The 17,954-nt window shown below is 40.5% G+C and overlaps 1 protein-coding gene across 1 annotated transcript; it reads left to right on the top strand.

The window, feature by feature from the left end:
* The first annotated feature begins 1,387 nt into the window (after positions 1-1,387).
* Positions 1,388-17,331, top strand: dok1b (docking protein 1b). The gene is made up of 5 exons (XM_051375343.1): positions 1,388-1,754; positions 12,649-12,972; positions 13,646-13,739; positions 13,851-14,023; positions 14,858-17,331. The coding sequence occupies exons 1-5, from the start codon at positions 1,698-1,700 to the stop codon at positions 16,259-16,261; spliced, it is 2,052 nt and encodes a 683-aa protein (XP_051231303.1). The 5' UTR covers positions 1,388-1,697; the 3' UTR covers positions 16,262-17,331.
* Positions 17,332-17,954: the final 623 nt, after the last annotated feature.

Raw genomic sequence — 17,954 nt, 5'->3', positions numbered from 1 at the left:
AGCTGCACTGTGCTGCTGTGTTCTTCTGTCTGTAGATAAACACCGTCTGTTGCTAACCTGCACTTTATGTTGTGCATACAGTTTCTGCTTGCATTAGAAAGTGCGTGTGTGCGAGCTGAAACCAACAGAGAAGTTACACAAGAGTGAGGAGGAGGTGGGAGGAGAGGAAGAAGAGCGGCTCGGTGCGCTCACCACGCGCTGCTCACTCCTCCTGCAGGGCACAGCTGCGTCAATCCCCGCGCGCTTACTGCAACACCGGATGTTAGCTAATTCACATTTCAAAATAATGACACCAACTTTTTTTTTCACGCAAACAACATCGTCATCCTTCATTTCATAATTTATTGTTTTCTTACCTTTGTGAAGCCCCTAAACAGTGTGATTGTATTAATACATATATGCTCTATATATGACTCTTCTGTGAATAATAAGGTTTAATAAACAACTATTTCCCACCATCATGATATTCATTTCAGAATACTAAACAGTATTGCTATGGTACCTATGTCTTATTACAATAATTTAGGTTCATTTAAAGGTTTCTTTTGGTAACTGTTATTGTTAGGGGTCTCTGGGACAAAGACTGACAACCTACTGCCCTATGTTCATTGTGTATATACTGTGTTGCCTCCACTGCAGCCTCCACAACCTCATTGCATGGCCAGAGACCAACCAGAACTTAAATATGAACTGGACCCAGGGCTTCTTTGTTTTAATAAGTTTGTGGTAATTTGAATAAACACAACTTCCACACTGAAACACTTCAAAAAATTAAGGTCTCGAAACTACCTTTTGACAAGACAGGGCCTCAAGATAAAGAAGTACTGCAAGGTAACCGTAGTTAATATTGTGCCTTTGTGGCACAAACTCTCTCACAAATTGCAATTAGTCAAATGACCTCAAACCCTATTAAAACCAATTAACATGCACAGAGCCTGGGACTTTTGGGTGACTATCAAGGGTCTGCTTTGCCCTGTTGGTCGAGCCCTGGCATCAGCTCAGGGCCTCTGAATTAAAATCTAGTTTAAACACATGGTGCAAATTCTTAAATAAAGTTTTCAAGTTACCACAAAAACATTAGGCTCACTAAATACTATCTAATACCTATAGATTGTAGTGAAAGTGGGTAAAATATGGAGATTAATAAGAACATACAACTCATTTCTGCCCCGGGGCCTATAAAACATGTTAATCTGGCCCTAAATAAATATTTTTTTGACCGTGAAATAAGTTTCCATGGTAATATTCTCTACCTTTTAGTGGTCATTAGATACCAGTAAAGCACTGCTGAGCTGATGTTCGTTCATTAGACCTTTATTCTGAAATCAGTAACCGGAAACTTCCTGATGTCTATGAAATGTGGCTTTCCCCTGGTCCAGCCCTGCAGGAGGAGTGAGAGGCGACAGATAGGCGACTCACAGACAACATTTGGACATTAGTTAACTTTGTCCGGACCACCCAGCGACAGTTTGGGCCTTTTTTTTTATTTCCACCATGACTCCCTGAGCGAGCGGGACCTGCGTTTGAACGGCCGGGGAGCGGAAGACAGAGAAGGGGGGGGAAGTTTTTGGGGGATATAGGAAAAATAAACCCCACAAAAAAAAAAAAAAAAAAAAAGAAAAAGTGATTTTCCTGCGACAAGTTCAAGTCAAATTTCTTCTTTCTAGAGGAAGGGTGGCCCTGGAGTGTTGGGGGGCATGGACACCCACGTTAAGGAGGGACAACTGTATGTGCAGCATCAAAAGTTTGGGAAGGTAAGTCCAAGAATATTTTACCAGCACGGTTGTGGCGTTGACAGAAATGACCCAAAAGAAAAATAACTGTAGCTAGTACCCCATCATAAACGTGTCGAGGATGCTATATAACATCAAATGTAACAATACATTTAACATATAATATAATAAACCAGTAATATATGAAGAGAAGAAGCTCTTTAATGTCACTAAAGCTAGATAAAAGGCTTCTCAGACACACAAAAGTCTGTGTAGGACAATCATAGAAATATCCCAGGAAACCAGTAGCTACAGTACATGTGATAAAACAACTTAAAGGGCACTGCTGCCTGTCATAAACAGTCTTTAAGTCCTTATAGAAATGAAATATGATGCTATTGGTGACTATATGAATGATAAAGTAGTGGCATATGTTTAAGAGACAGTTAAAGTCAGTTTAGGTGATGATACACAGCTCCTCATAGCTGTGTTATATGTTATTCAGGGAGATGGAAGTGTCCCATTGAGTCTTTAACATGTAGAGGATGCTATATAACATCGGAATGATACACGGGGATATACATGTAACAATATTTATAGCATATTGTATAATAAACCAGTAATATATGAAGAGAAGAAGCTCTTTAATGTCGCTAAAACTAGATAAAAAGCTCCACAGACTATTATAGAAGTATCACAGGAAACCAGTAGGCGTGATTAAGCAACCTAAAGAAACCTAGTTTCATTTACTTTTATACTTTTACTTTTCTTTTTGTGTGAGAAACTCTAAAATCATATTTATTATTGCAATACACAGCCTTAAAGGTAACTGCTGCCTGTCATAAACAGCCCATAACTCCTTACAGAAATGAAATATGATGTTACTGGAGACAAAATATGAATGATAAAGTGGTGCCATATGTTTATGAGACAATTAAAGCCTGTTAATGTCAGTTTAGGTAAATATACAAGCACTACAACTCATCCTAGCAGTATTATATGTTATTCAGTGTCCCACTGAGTCTTAAACATGTTTTTAATTCACACAAATTACGTTAACTTTGTGCTATTCCCAGTTGTAAAGAGAAAGGAGCATTTTACGTCATGGCAAATAAATAGAGCAACATACTGGTGCAATTACAGACCAGTCATTGTGCCCAGTGTCTTCAAAGACAAACCTACAGTAGATGCAGAGAGAGGAAGTTAATGCAGTGTTGTACTGATCTGGCCTTGTTTTGATGTGGTGATTCAGAGTAAACCTGCTGTGCATATTTGTGTGTGAGTGAGTGTGCATGTGCATGAGCCAGTAAAACCCTGGTGCACTGTGTTAACATTCAGTGAATCTAGAAAGTACAGGAAACTAGACTGTGGACTAAAGTGAATGAGGACAGAGAGACAGAAATTGCTTGTGAGCTGCAGACACCTCACTCCTTTAGAACAGCTTGAGCTACAAGATGAAAGCTGTTCTTATTATATAATATAATTTTCCACAACAAACACGTCACAAAATCTGCACAACCAGAACATCAGAGATTTGTGGGGATGAAAAGTTGACATGACTGAGAAACAGACCTTTTTCACAAAGGTGGCAGACATGTTTCCACTGTGATCTTAGCTGCATATTCAGTACAACTGTTCACACCATTGCAAACACTGTCAACAAGCCCCTTTTGTGTCACCTTTGACTAAATATGATCACTCATTTTAGTTTTTAGACCACACAGCTTGTGAGTATAGTGAAATGTTAGTGATAACACCTGTGTGTTTGTGGGTGTGTCTGTGTATTTGCTTCAGTCCTTGGCCTCCATGCAGCCTCGCTTTTGGTCTCAGTGCACCGCTGGATAAGGACTCATTTACTCTTTTCAGATTTGTAAGAGGGTCTTTGTCTCTCCGTCTCTCTCTCTGGTCATATGACATGGATCAACAAAACGATCTGGCCCTGTTTCCTGCCCTGAAATCACCACCCCACAATAGATATTCATACTCCCAAAACACAGTTTCAATGCCTTTTATAAACAGTAGAAAATACAATAGAAAATGAACCAACAAAATCTCCACATTGTCAAAAATAACGTGTTATCTTTGCAGAGTAGCGGCAAAGAGAACAGAAGTGCATACAAAAGCATCAGAGTAGAGAAGAATAGTACAGGAAGCTGATTGTCGGCTGATCTGAAAGTGTTGAAACTGGTGTGAGGTTTGTTGGGTGAATTATGCAATCACAAGAGCTGTCAGTGGACACACACACACATACTGTATGCTCGTTCCCACGTGTATGGTCGGAAAATGTGAGCTAAGAGTGCAGCGGCCGCGTTCGACCCTGGTTTCTGTTTCTGACTGCTGCTTTATGAGGGTGTGAAGTAATGGCCATTATAGAGTTTATAGAGTGGGTTGTTGGGATTTAAACAATCAAGCTGCATCTTTTTTTAATAACATTTTTACACTGTGTGTCTAAGATTTTAGTATCTACAGTCCATATACAGTATTGGGGAAGAAGTTTTATTGAAATAACATAATCAAGAACAAAAGTTGTTTCTCAATGCAAATGATAAAATATAAATTTAGACCAAAAAGACACACAGAATTAGAGAGAATACGTTTTTTGTCTCATGTCAGAAATCTTTCGATGTGGTCGTACTTTACATGTTGGTTTCTGAATGATTTTTTAAAACCTGAAAGCATCATCAGCATTAGAGACCTGATGTTTGTTTAATATTCTCAAATGAATCAGTTTCAATCAACTTTTTGTTTAGCTCCATGTCCCCACTGCACTGGCTCGACCCCCAGTTTGGGATCCATTAGATTAGCTGATGGACAAAAAATCAACAAATGATTTATTAAAAATGCAGAAAATGTATACATTCCAGCTCCTACAATGGGCAGCTACCCTCTCTCATATCAGTATAAACTGAATTCTTTGGTTTTTTAACTCTTGTTCAGACAATTAGTCATCTTCCAATTTCTTACATGTCTGCTGCAAACTTGGAATAAATTGATCAATAATTTGAATCGACAATAACAACAACTGTCAGCAGTCATTAGTTGCAGCCTTAGTTCTAAGTCTGTATCTGCACTTGGCATTTAGTCACTACTCTCACTAGAAAGATTTGAAAAATGTAAAGTATTTTAACAACAGTGTCCCAGACCCCTCTGAAACGCTGCTATCCGCTGTTCCCTCTGAGGTCTGACGTACACAACATTACAAAGGTATTCATAACATCCAAAGCTTGGCACATGCCTCCGACTCAGCCAATCACAATCACATCTGAACAATGCTGATGTGTAAAGCATGCCAGATATTTGTGGTGATGTGGATGTTAAAGTGCTGTCTGATCTTCTGCTCAGACTCACAGTCTATGTATCTGAAGTTGTAATTAGTTTTTACACTTGTAAAGCTGTCATATTTCATTTTGAGACTAAAATGTGCAGCGAAGCAATGTGACCGCATGCATGATTTAGTGGGAAAATGGCTCTCTGTACGTGCATCTGCTTGTCTGCCAGACACGTCTTTGAGACACAAAATGCTTGGACCTGCAGTTTGTAGTTTTCCTGCACCCCGGAGCTACAAAAAGCTTTCGGTTTGATGTCGATGTTGGCAGCAGTTTGCCAGTTACCAGTAAAGGCTGCAGAAGCGGGTATGGTAGATGATGAAGATATCCTGAGCCAGGAGCTAGCTGCCACTTAAACTGACGGGGTGTGTCAGGATAAAGTAGAATTACACACCGTGAGGTAGGATTTATAGTTAGTAATGACTGCCTAATGGAATAATGGGATTGTCTACTCTTGAATTGTTCATCTCAGACACTAAGTCATATTTCCAGATTATTAGTAGTATGACCTTGACATAGGACAGTGTGTAATTCTCCATATATACTCTGCAGTGGGTGTGTTTACTTGAAAGAACGCCACACACAAGTGTTTGCAGGAACTATGATCTGAGTTCTTACTCACAGTGACAGTGTAATTTACTTTTAGTCACATCAACGCTCATTTATTTTCAATTAGAGTATTCTTTACATAGCCAAATTTGACTGACTTTCATTCTCTCGTGCAAGTCAATGTGAATTAATGTAACCGTGCATATGACTTTCTTCATAATAACTAAATAAATAAGTCATCTTCCCCTAATTATACAAATAAGTGGTTTGTTCAGGCATAATTGTAGCTGAGTGTAATTTCTGTGGTGTTGGTGATGTAGCTTTAGAGAAACAAAGAACAAAGAGTGTACAATGGAAACTGTTAAACTAATTAGACTGTTGGAGGACACAGTTCTCCTGTTCCTGTTGAAGCCTAGTTCCCATTTTTGGCAACTTATTCAGCAAGAGAAGATACAGAAACACGCTGAAAGCAAAAACACCTTTCTTCAGCTGATTTAAGTTGAATTTGTCATGAGTGACAGCATACTTTGTGATTCCGTTTGGGCATAAAAGTAAAGTAAAATGCTGCATATTAATATCTACCAGATTAATATCTTGTCAGGCACTAATGTAATGTTTGCTGTTTCACACGTCTTTTTATTGAGCTAGCCAGTTCTGCAGGATTATGACGGGGGACATCAGAGACGCTGCTTTTTGTTATACCATGCAAATGGAAAATCTTTATCATGTTAGACCGACTTCCTTCAATTCATGAAATCATTTTCTGACTGAGATCACATTTTGCTGTATCATTACTATCTTTTGTGAAGCTTAGCCACACATTTGTGCCAGCTCTGGTTAGCCATGTGATTATACTGTATGTGTTTACTATTCGGTATGCATGTGTAACCACTGGTAAAGAAAGCAGATGAGATTTTTTTGTGATTTGGGGGAACTAATTCTTTTCTTAGAACAGTAGGCTAAATTGGATTACAGTGAAAATGTTCAAGACAAAGTACTGTGGATGTGTTTTCTTTTAAAGTTGCCTTTAAATCAATGAGAACAACTGTACTTTTCCCTGATTTATGTTTTCAGCATCCCTGCTTGCTGTGATCAACAGTGACCATCTTTCTCTCTAGCCTTTGCTTACAGGTAGAGCTGAAATGTATTTGTTTTTTAGTCTAAACTGAATTCCTGTTGGATTTCGGACTGTTCAGTGGGGAATTGTGATTTGATGTGAACTGTTCTCTGACATTTTAAAGACCAATGATTTAATTAAACAAAATTAGAGATTTAGAATTAGAGATTAGATTAGATAAGTAATCAAAATGATTAGTTATTTGCTCCTTGCAGGTAACTCAAACCTGCTCCAGGCTCAACATGTTTACACCTGAATTCGTGCTGGGTAATGTACCGGATTGAAATTTACTGCTCAATATGGATTTTACATATAACACCATACCCATGCATTGCTGAAGCAACTTCTGTAACTCATCTGTTCCCTTTGCAATAAAACATTTAAGAAAATTTAGTTTATAGTGTTAATACAACTATATTAAAATATTTTGTCTTTTACAGGAAGCAATGTTAAAGTGTTGGCATATCTTTTTTTTTATTAATTTTTTACTACATTGCAGTACATTTGAACAATTAACAAAGCTTATATTCTGATTCCTTCATAAGTAAAATAAGCCACTGTAAACAACAAAAAACTTTTTATACCGTGAAACTGCCAGAATTTAAAAAATACCACCCAGCACTAACCTGAGTCATATGAGTACAGAAATTCAAATAAATAAATTGTAGTATTTAGTATTGAATGTTGGTACTGCACATCATTCTGTTGTAAGCATGCCGTCACTTGTGTTACCCAGCGTGACCTATTTTCATTATCTCTCTTGAAATATCTGTCTGCTCCACAAACTGTCCAAGGATACACAGCATGTGGCCAATAGTACTTTGATTATATGAAAATGTGGCATATTTCAGTTTGACATCACTTTTATTCTCATTTTTACAGCATTGTTTCATTCAAATCTCATATGGTCAGAGTGTCTCAGTTTTGGTTGATCAGTTTCTGGTAGCATACTATTTACTTTACTCCATCCTCACAGTTCCTTCACTGCTGTCCTTCTGTTGGTGTCCTGTTTTATTTTGCAATAGAGGACTGAGGTTATGGCAGCAGACCTGCGGTCAAAGCAGTGGTCTGCTTCCCTCTGAAACACACACTCCACTTCTCCCTCATCCACTAAAATACACATTACAAACACATCCATGACACATAAACACAGTCACACAGCTTTCCTCTGTTTTCCTTCTGTCCCCTTTCCACGTGCATTACAGAGGACAGACACGCTCCGATACACAAACATACTTTTACTCTCTTAAACACACACGCAGATAACCAAATACACACTTCTCCTGCATGTCATTGAGGTCTGTCTGTGGCCAGCGGGAACATGGTCGAGTGGTTTAGTTGAAAGGCAACATGAGGGAAAGAGAGGATCCTGTGTTTGAGTGGTGACGGTGGTGGATTCATGTATCCATCCATCAGACAGTAGATCAGTCTGCTTGTATGCAAACACACACACATACATGTTTTAACCATTTTCTAATATTAAAAGTACAGGTAATGGAGTGACTTTAGTCCTTACTACAACTACTTTTGAAGGGTGAAGTCACACTTTCTTTTAAAGCAATAATTTATTTTGAGAGCCAAACATGCTGTAAAATATAGTTTTAGTAATGTGTTCAATTGGAAACTCAAATTCTGAAAATAGAGTTATTGTTGTTAAATGCAGCAACAGTATCTACAACAGTATCTAGAAAAGTATGTACAACAGTATCTCAAAATAATTCAATGGTAAATGTGTGAAAAAGGAAAAAGCATAAACAAATGAACACATGAACACTGAAGACAAAGAATTAGAATCATCTTTGTTGTTTATAAAAAATTAAAATCGCCACTGTCACCTTCAATGTTGAATGACAAGAAGAACAAAAGCACCTTCCCAAGCCCACTAGATCTTCTAACAGACTAGTGATACAGAAAAATCTACAAAAAATGGCATCTGTTGGCATTCTGAGAGGATGATTTTATTCTTCCATTGTTTAAAAAACACACAGACAGATATTGTAATCACTGACTAATGTACTAAACTGACAGATTTATGTGCAAAGGCCTACAAAAGACAGCGATGTACAAGTTAATCTTTTCTCGTGAAACAGGCAGGACATTGGTGAGGAAGTTTCTCTGGCTCTCTCTGTCATGATCCTTTTGCATAATTTCCACTCAGTCTATTATTGGCTGATAATGGTCTGTTGCCTTATATGGAGCAGCTGTTTGTCACACACATACACACACACGTCTAAGGAACATATTGCATCAGGAGTTTAAGTTTCACACCCTATTCACGTATACTGCACAATCACACATTTGTATGGACTAAACATTCAGAGCGTTCTGTGTGTGTGTGTGTGTGTGTGTGTGTGTGTGTGTGTGTGTGTGTGTGCGCACTTGTGCACTGCATCAGATGGTCCACAATGCACCAAGGGAATCATAAAAACAACAAAAACAGCTGCACATACACATATGTACATACACTGAGACACACCTGGATGCAGAAGGAAGCAAAGAGAATCCTGGGTAATAACAGTCCCACACATTTCCTGTCCTTTCTGGCAGTTAATTGTAAGGGGTTAGAAGGGGCGTGCATGTGTTGACTTTTGAAACCTGGCATGATAGAAATAGATGAAGTTGGCTTTCATGTATGTCTACATGCACCTCTGGTCTCTTCTGTTTTTTAATAACTGTGATGTTTACAATTTATTTGACTGTGCAGTATATAGATGCTGGAGCTGCAGCTATATCGGGCCCATCATGCAAATACTATAGTTACACCTTGTGTTTGACTGACTCACATGTCTCTTATTTTCATGCTGTGAATGATAGGTCTGTGAAATGTAAGATATTTAAACTGGAGTTAAGTATCTGGATTGTATTCTACTTTATATTTCTACTTCACTTTATTTAAGGGGGAATTATTCTGCTTTTACTCCACTAGATTTATTTGTCAGTTGTTGCTACTGTCAGACTTTTACACACAAAACATATGATGAATATCTAAAATATGATATGAAGTTGTTATAGATGAATCTACCCAACAGTATATAAAGTGAGCCTTAACCAGCTACAACAGTAAAAGCTTCTTAATGAATGCATTTGCAACGATAATCCATAATATACGATATAACAGTATATCATTCTCAGAGGCCATTTATCTGAATTTTCTGTATTCTTCTTTTTTGTAATTGGCAGATATGCATATAGAAATCACAAAACATCCTTTATAAGCTGTATTTCTATGCATTTCAAGACTGGAATATATTTGTTTTATCTATAATTACTATACATATAATAATTGAATGTCCTATTAAATTTAAAATCATCATTACACTTACTATTGTAAAGTTTATAGACCTTTTCACATCAGATATTTTGACATGTCACAGTAGGAAAAATACAGTAAATAATGAGTGCTATTGGGCAACATTTAGCCATTACATATTTTTGAACCCCTCAACTATCTATACTTATAACCGCCTCAAAAGCCACATATTGGGACGTAGTTGTCGTTACACTGAATGTAGGTCATCTAATTTTCAAATGCACGGAAGAATATTTACTTGTTACGTTTTATTTGACCAGCGAAAAAGAACATTTCACTGGTCAGGGAGCATTTGAGGAGCTGTAGTTTTAGTGTGTCTCATTCTTTTTCCCCGCTGGTTGAAGGATTTTCAAACCGCTGACCTTCCTGTCACAGGCTAAGCTCTCTGGCTGTAAGTCAGTTTCCTCTACGCACTGAGTAAATGTGGGGAAAAACACACACACACACTCTGTATAGAAATGTTGCTGAGATGAGGCATAGCGTGATGTGGGGTAGCCACGCACACACATCCAGAGGGTACAGGGGATGACAGGGACTTCCCAATCAAGTGTTGAGTTCTGTTATCTCATGCAGTTTTGCCATAATCACACGTATACTAGTTTCTGCAGTGACTGCACGTGATCTTGCATCTAGTGTGTCATCATGTCCATTGTTAGCACTGAACATCTGGATTCTTACCCACTCACTGTGCGTCTTAATGTTCAGTTTGTTGTATTGTTTGGTCATGTCCATTTTTGTCCCTGTGGAGGAAGAGATCATTGTTAGCTGTCGCTTCCTCCCTGCTGTCCTCCCGGAGAGACGATGCACCTGCCACCTAGTTTGGACCAACTTATAATATTAACCTGCTTGGGGCTATCGCACACTTTAAAACCTTAAAAATAATCCACAACATGTCACAATTGGATTACTCTGAAGCAGCTTAAAACATAGGCTGAGTCTTTTAATCCTGGGAAATATATGATAGCATGTAACCCTGAGAGTCGTAGAGGATCTTTACTGAAGCTTTTTAAATTTGACCTGCTTTTCTACATTTCTTATCATTTACAAAATCTCCAGGAACAGGTGGTTATTCAGAGCAGATGACTAGTATTGAAGAGAAAGAAAAAAATAAATAGATGTAGATATATGCAAAAAATGAGTTGCTATGATAAAAAAAAGTGACTTCCTACACCCAAAATAAGTTCAGGAACTAATGATTAACAGTACGATGTATATGTAATTGTGCTATTATTTTGTGGTTGTATCTGGTGGGTCTTTTGGATGCACATCTTGTTCTGGTTTTACTTTTACTAATTTAGATGAAAAAAAAAAAAAACCCCAGTGCAGTACCTTGTTTAGATTTTTCGGGGGAATTGCTCTTTTTCTGAAAGCAACGGTGACTAATACTGTAACTGTGGTCCGCTGCTGCTGATTGATAGTAGAGGAAAGAATGGTGCGCGCAACATGTCTGAGTCAAATTGCATTAGATTTATCACCACATGCCTCCCACATTAAGCCTCAGTCAGCAGAGTAGAGTATAAGTAAGAGAAAGACCCAGAAATATCGTTTTGACTCACAGCCTTTGTGGACTTTAAATGTTAACGTTCTCCACTTCTCTCTTTGTCCGTTTCTGATTATTTGTGGCCAACTCTGCATTTTGCGTTTCCCCATTGCTCTCTGTACAAACCACACAGAAATTGATCTTCCCTCCCCTAGACAGATGTGAACAGGACAGATGTGCATTGCAAAAAAGGAAGAGTCAGATTTTCTGTTTCTGCACTTTTTCCCGTCATCCCCTGCCAACCTTGCCTCATTAATTCAGAAACAGCCTTCTTACATGAAATGCTGTTTTACTAATCTCTGGAACAAAATGTTTAATGTTATATATAATATAGATGTATGTGTAATACAAATAAGAGAAATAGATACAAAAAAAATAACAAAAACAGAGGAAAAGTTCAAAAGAAACCAATAAGGGAAAAACTGTAAATTATGTACTTGATATATGAAAAAATGTCTAAAACTAATATTGTCCTAAGAACAAGCAAACACATGCACATTCTAATAATTTACTGTATATTGTGGGAATGGCCTGAGCTATTTTTCTTGATTATGAATGGAAAAAACTTGATGAGGCCACTTTTTGTGTTGATTCTGTCTGCCCCTGTGGACAAAAGTGGTAGTGTTTTAACCACCTCATTTCATCAGATTGTGAACGGAACCGAAGCGGGTGGCAGGCATGAAGAATAACTATATAAAAATAGCCAATCTTCTCACTGATTGCCTGTTTATGGAGGTCATACAGGAGCTCTTGTAGCAAAACCTTTTACAAATATGAGTGGAGAGTTGTGTAACTGTATCTTAAAGCCGTGTGTATATTCAGATTTGCAAATGAAATGAGCTGCCTGCTGCTGCTGAAGAGGGCAGTGAGCGGTGAACTAAAACTGGCCCTAAAACCAAAACAATTAGCTGAAAGACACTAAAACACTCAAATCTAACGGAAAGCACAGGGTCTGGTTATATTTATCTGTGGGTGGCCTTTGCAAGCGCCATCTTTCACATCACACGTGATCATTTGTCACTTTGTTAATATAACATTTTGATTAGTGCAGTTTTAAATTTCTCTATAACTTTTCCTCTTTTTCCACTCATCAGAAATGGAAGAAAAACTGGTTTGTCCTGTACCCCGCCAGCCAAAACGGCATCGCCCGCCTGGAGTTCTATGACTCACCCTCAGGCGGAGGGGGAGGGGCTGGCGGAGGCTCGGGAAGCGGGTCCAATGAGAAGACCAGGAAGCTGGACAAGAAGATCATCCGCCTGTCTGAGTGCATTTCCATCCTGCCGGCACTGACGGAGAGCTGTCCCAAAGAAAATATGGCAGCGTTCTGTGTGGAGACCAACGACAAGACGCACGTGTTTGCTGCAGAGAAGAACGCTTCCAAGGATTGGATGGATACCATGTGCGACATTGCATTTCAGGTATCTTTGCACAGTTCACTCTTTAGGAAATGTGACTAAGATGTGGGTGTATGTGTTTCAACTTCCTTTATGTGTGTGTTCTGAATGTGTATGTCCTTTGTTCTATCTACAAAACGTTTTGTTTGTGCTCACTGTCCAACTGACAGGAAATATTTAAATAAAATAAATAAAAAAAAAAAGCTGAAGAACTGCTGCTTTAAATTTAGTTTTCTGCTGGGATTGTAGAATAATTCTTTTTTGTTTGTGTTTATATGAGTTTTCCAAAATTTCCCACATGCCCCTGGAGTATCTATGCAGGCCACAGTTTCTATTGCACGCACACACACACACACACACACACACACACACACACACACACACACACACACGCACAAACATGAACATTAAACATATTCGCAGAGAGGAAACCAGAGGGAGTTTCCAAGAGGAAGACTTCATTCGCTTTGTTCTCTGTTGTACACTCTCTAACTCTTCATTCGTTTTCTCTTTCCCTTCTCTCACGTTGCCCACTCTATCCTTCCAGTGCTTATACTGGAAATCTCCCAGTTTCTCTAGGTTTCCCCTTCCAAAGTACAACGCATGAACTGAAAAGCAAATTTGGGTATAACATGCTATGTCTCCTAATTAGGTGCCTTTCTCAGCTAGTTGACTGTCAGTGTGTGTGTCCCCACAGGGAGGAGGCGGCACCAGTACTGCTGCAGACTCTAATGGTGGAGTGCAGGACCTGCAGATGTCTGAAAACCTCATCTACTACTCCAGAGAGGAGGGTAAGGACACGAAACAGTCAACAAAATATTCCAGCACAGAATATCATCGGCAATTAAGGAGGATTTAAGTTAACCTCAGCAAACAACACCTCTCCTGTCTTCTCCTTGCAGTCAACGAGTTCTGGGTGAGTGTTCAGCGCACTGATGCGTCGGACCGCTGCGGGCTGACGGGAAACTACTGGCTTAAAGCAGAGAATGACATCTTAATCTTAAAGGATCCAAAGACCAAGAGGAAAGTCCTGGTGTGGCCCTACAAGCTGCTGAGGAGATACGGGCGAGACCGGGTGGGTGCCTGACACTTTACTCTTCAATGATCAAAAGCAGGGGGAAGCCATAAGACATCACAAGATAGCTCTCCTAAAAACACAATTTGGGAAAATAATAAAATATAAATAATAAATAAATGAATAAATATAATAATACATATTGACAATATGCTATTATCGCCATGCATTTCTATTTTTCTGCATCTTTATTATCATAGATCATGCATAAAAGTAGGCCATTGTTGATGTATGTATGTCATGAACTAATATTTAAAATGTCAGATGTGCTGACATAAAACAAGTAGGCCTACATGATTGAAGCTATAAATGTTCCTTTGCAACTATAACTAGCATAACATTGATCAAAAGTGATCGATCTCTGATGCACCTGACGAGTACAGCCAGAGGAAGTTTGGTCTTGAAGTTAAACCTACATTGTGAAGATTGATCGGAGCTAAGAAGTGCAAGTAACAGTTTTAGCAGCAGTATGTGTCCATGTGGTCACAGAGGATGTGTATCTTTAGAGTCTGTGGTTGTTTTTGTATCACTTTGAAGCTTCAGACAAAGATTTTAAAATGGCTTTGACCTTTAAAAAGGAGGTCTTTATTTATGTGTGTAGACCATAACCATATGAAATATACATACATGATAAAAAGAGGATGTAACTAATTTATCTACACGTGCATTTTACAGATAAACATGTATTTATATGTAGATATTTATAGATTTGAATTTAACAGTAAAGAAAGCAGTGAAGTAATAAAATAGATTTGCTGAGAATTTATAATTATATATTTCTTTAGTCTCATACTCCACATGTAAATACATTTTTCCTTTCCTTTCTTCCTCTAGATGATGTTTTCGTTCGAGGCGGGCCGCCGCTGTGACTCGGGTCCCGGTAACTTCACCTTTGAGACCAAGCAGGGCAACGAGATCTTCACGCTGGTGGACCAGTCCATCCAGTCGCAGAAGGTACAGGCTGAGGAGCGCCACCTCAGCTTTGACCCAGAGTGCCCTGGGTCACTACAGCACATACGCAACACCGTTCCTAGTGGCGGGACGGCGGGAAGCGGAGACAACAGCAGCTGCAGCAGCCGGGAGGCCGACGGCGACTCAGGCGGCAGCAAACCGGGCTCTGCTGATGGCGTGCTCGGGAAGAGAGAGGGTGGAGATGGAGGAGGAGGAGGATGGGGGCAAGGAGCAGCAGGAGGAATCAAAGGGAGGAGTTTACCAGAACCACCAGCCATGTTGACGGTTTTGGGAGGAGGGGGGACTCCTCCAAGGTCTCCCAGGGGGCAGGCGACAGCAAAAGGTCTTTCCTCAGCTGATGAGCAGGCAGGTCTTTATTCAGAACCAGCAGATTCAGTCCGCCTGCCTCTGACTGCCTCTGACTGCCTCTACTCCGACCCAGTGGACAGCATCAAGGCTCAAAGCCAAGCTAGCAACCCATCCACCCTTCCAATGCCCACCCCACGCCTCCGACCGGTAGGGGACGAGGCTTCAGGAGGTGGCGTCCAAGGGGATCACCACCATGTTGGCAGCAACCCCAGGAAGCAATCGGACCTGTACTCACACGTGTACGACCGGATCAGCCTGGAGCTGAACCAGAAAACGATCGCGCTGAGTTTAAACGGGGCCACAGGGGGAGGAAGAGGGGGAGGAAGAGGCGTGAACAGTAACAGGCGGCCACCAGGAAGTAAAGCAGAAGGAGCTTCGCCACCTCCTGGTCCTCCAGAGCACATATACGATGAACCGGAGGGTTGCGCCAAAGGAACTGCTAGCATGTTAGCTAGTTCAGGGATGAGTATTTACGACGAGGCCCGTTTGGAGCCCCACAGCCAGAGGAGACAGGAAGAGGTGACAACCCCGTCAGGACTGGAGGGAAATTACAGCACCCCCTCCCACAAACACTCTCCCCCGCAGCTGGGCCCGAGCCGGGGCACACCGCAACCTCCGGCCCCGAGGTGGCCCAAACCCACAACCGCCCCCAAGCCTGGCAGGAGCCCTTTTGCTCGGAAGGAGCCGGTGCCGCTTCCCCCTGGGAAACATGGAGGTCCTGGCAATAATGTGAACAACAACAACAATATTTGGGGGGGAGGAGGAGAAGGAGGAGGAGGGGGAGGGGGAGGAGGAAGGGAGCTGTACAGCAAAGTATCTAAACAGAAACCTCCATCTGCTAACTCGTGGTACAGCCAGCACCACCAGGCGCCGCTGAGATCACGTGATATCATCTACGACAACTTGGGAGATATCTGACATCCTTCTTGTTTCTACAGGGACCAAAATGAAACGTTTACCCCATTTGTGAAAGAAAAAGGCTGAAAAGCAAACTTTCAGTCAATGCCTTTATTCTCACAGTTTCTGTAAGCACATTTCTTCCATCTGTGGACTGGGATAATTATTTGAGACAGTCGATTCATTTCGAGTAGATTAGCTCACAACTATGAGAAAACCACATTACGGCTGCATTCTGAAACACGGAGTGCAACGATTGTAAGGCCACCCTCTGTGTGTGTGTGTGTGTGTTTGAGAAAGAGAGAGTGAGAGTTTGCATGGTCAAACCCATAATTGGAGTACCAATCCACAGTGTGGTTGGAACCAGCCACCTCACTTGAACACACACACACACACACACACAGAGAGAGAGAGAGAGAGAGAGAGAGAGAGAGAGAGAGAAACCGTTAGGATTTGCCAAAAGGAGCTCGGCCTAGAGGGTTTACTTTAACAAGCTGAGACCGCGGCTTGGCTCTTCATTTATAAAATGTCTGCCGTGCTTATGAAGTGATCGGGAAACGTGTTTTTGCACTGCTGCTTTTGTGTTTCTCTGCAATGTTTGACAATGTGACAGCCAGGAGTTACCGTTTGACAGGTTTGGAGTATCTTTGCCAAAAGGAGCTCGCGTGTTTGTGTTTTCCGGGCTGATGTGTCACCCTTAAGCCCAATGAAATTGGGAGACTACAACACTGTCAGCCCAGGACACTAATATGCCACATGGGTGCATCTTAGGATCCACTGAGAGAAACATCAATGCTACTGTTTGGGAGGAAACATGAACAATGGGACTTGGAGACCCTGTTTGGGTCTTGGAAACAGACATAAATGGGCTATAAAGGGGCCATGGGGGTCACATGGTCCTCGTGCGGCCAATAAATTCCGACTTCCTGCACAAGATAATATTATTTGAATCCTTTATGTTTCTATGTACAGACAGACTAAATATAAAACTAATCAGTTCCCTGCAATATGTCGGTGTGTGTATGTATGTCAAAAACAGCTGTGCTGTCTGTAAATATAACTAATAATAAAAATGGCTCCAAAAACTTAAAGCATATCTCCATAGTGGATCTGTAAACAAGAGAACTCCCCTAATTGCTACATCACCACTTCCCCTCAGTGTGTTTCTCCCGTCAGGATCCAATCAGACAGTTTTTAGTGTTTTAAAGACTTTCTGTTCTGGACCAAACGGGACAGTAAAACAGTCTGACCTCATCCTCCACTTCCCTTCCTCTGCCACGCTCTGTTTTTGTTGTTTCAGTCAGTTTCCAACCACTTAATCACACCGTTAAAGTCGAGCCTCAAAAAAAGGAAACAAAGACTTTCTTTCTTTCTTGTCTTTCTTCCTTCCTTTCTCCCACTCTGCATTAATACTGTTGTTCGGTTGCTCTGGTGACAGTTAATGGCGGCTGGTTTGTGTCGGACACGCTGCGCATTTTAACTGCAGAGAGATACCGTGAGAGGAGGGCAGGAATACAAGATGGAAAGAGGGGAGAAAATGGGAAAAACAGCTAATTGACATGTTGAAGAATGCTGCTTGAGAAACGGGAACATGTGGGTGTTTATCCTGAACTGAGGATGACGAAAGAGTCGAAAGAAAGGGACTTAAAGGCGGAGAAAAGAGATGAAAAAGCGCTGACATTATGAATGCTGGCTGGATGAACCTGTCTGTGTC

This window comes from Dicentrarchus labrax, unplaced genomic scaffold (assembly GCF_905237075.1).
Source record: "Dicentrarchus labrax unplaced genomic scaffold, dlabrax2021, whole genome shotgun sequence".
Lineage (NCBI taxonomy): Eukaryota > Metazoa > Chordata > Actinopteri > Moronidae > Dicentrarchus > Dicentrarchus labrax.
This window is presented reverse-complemented; position numbering and strand designations above follow the sequence as displayed.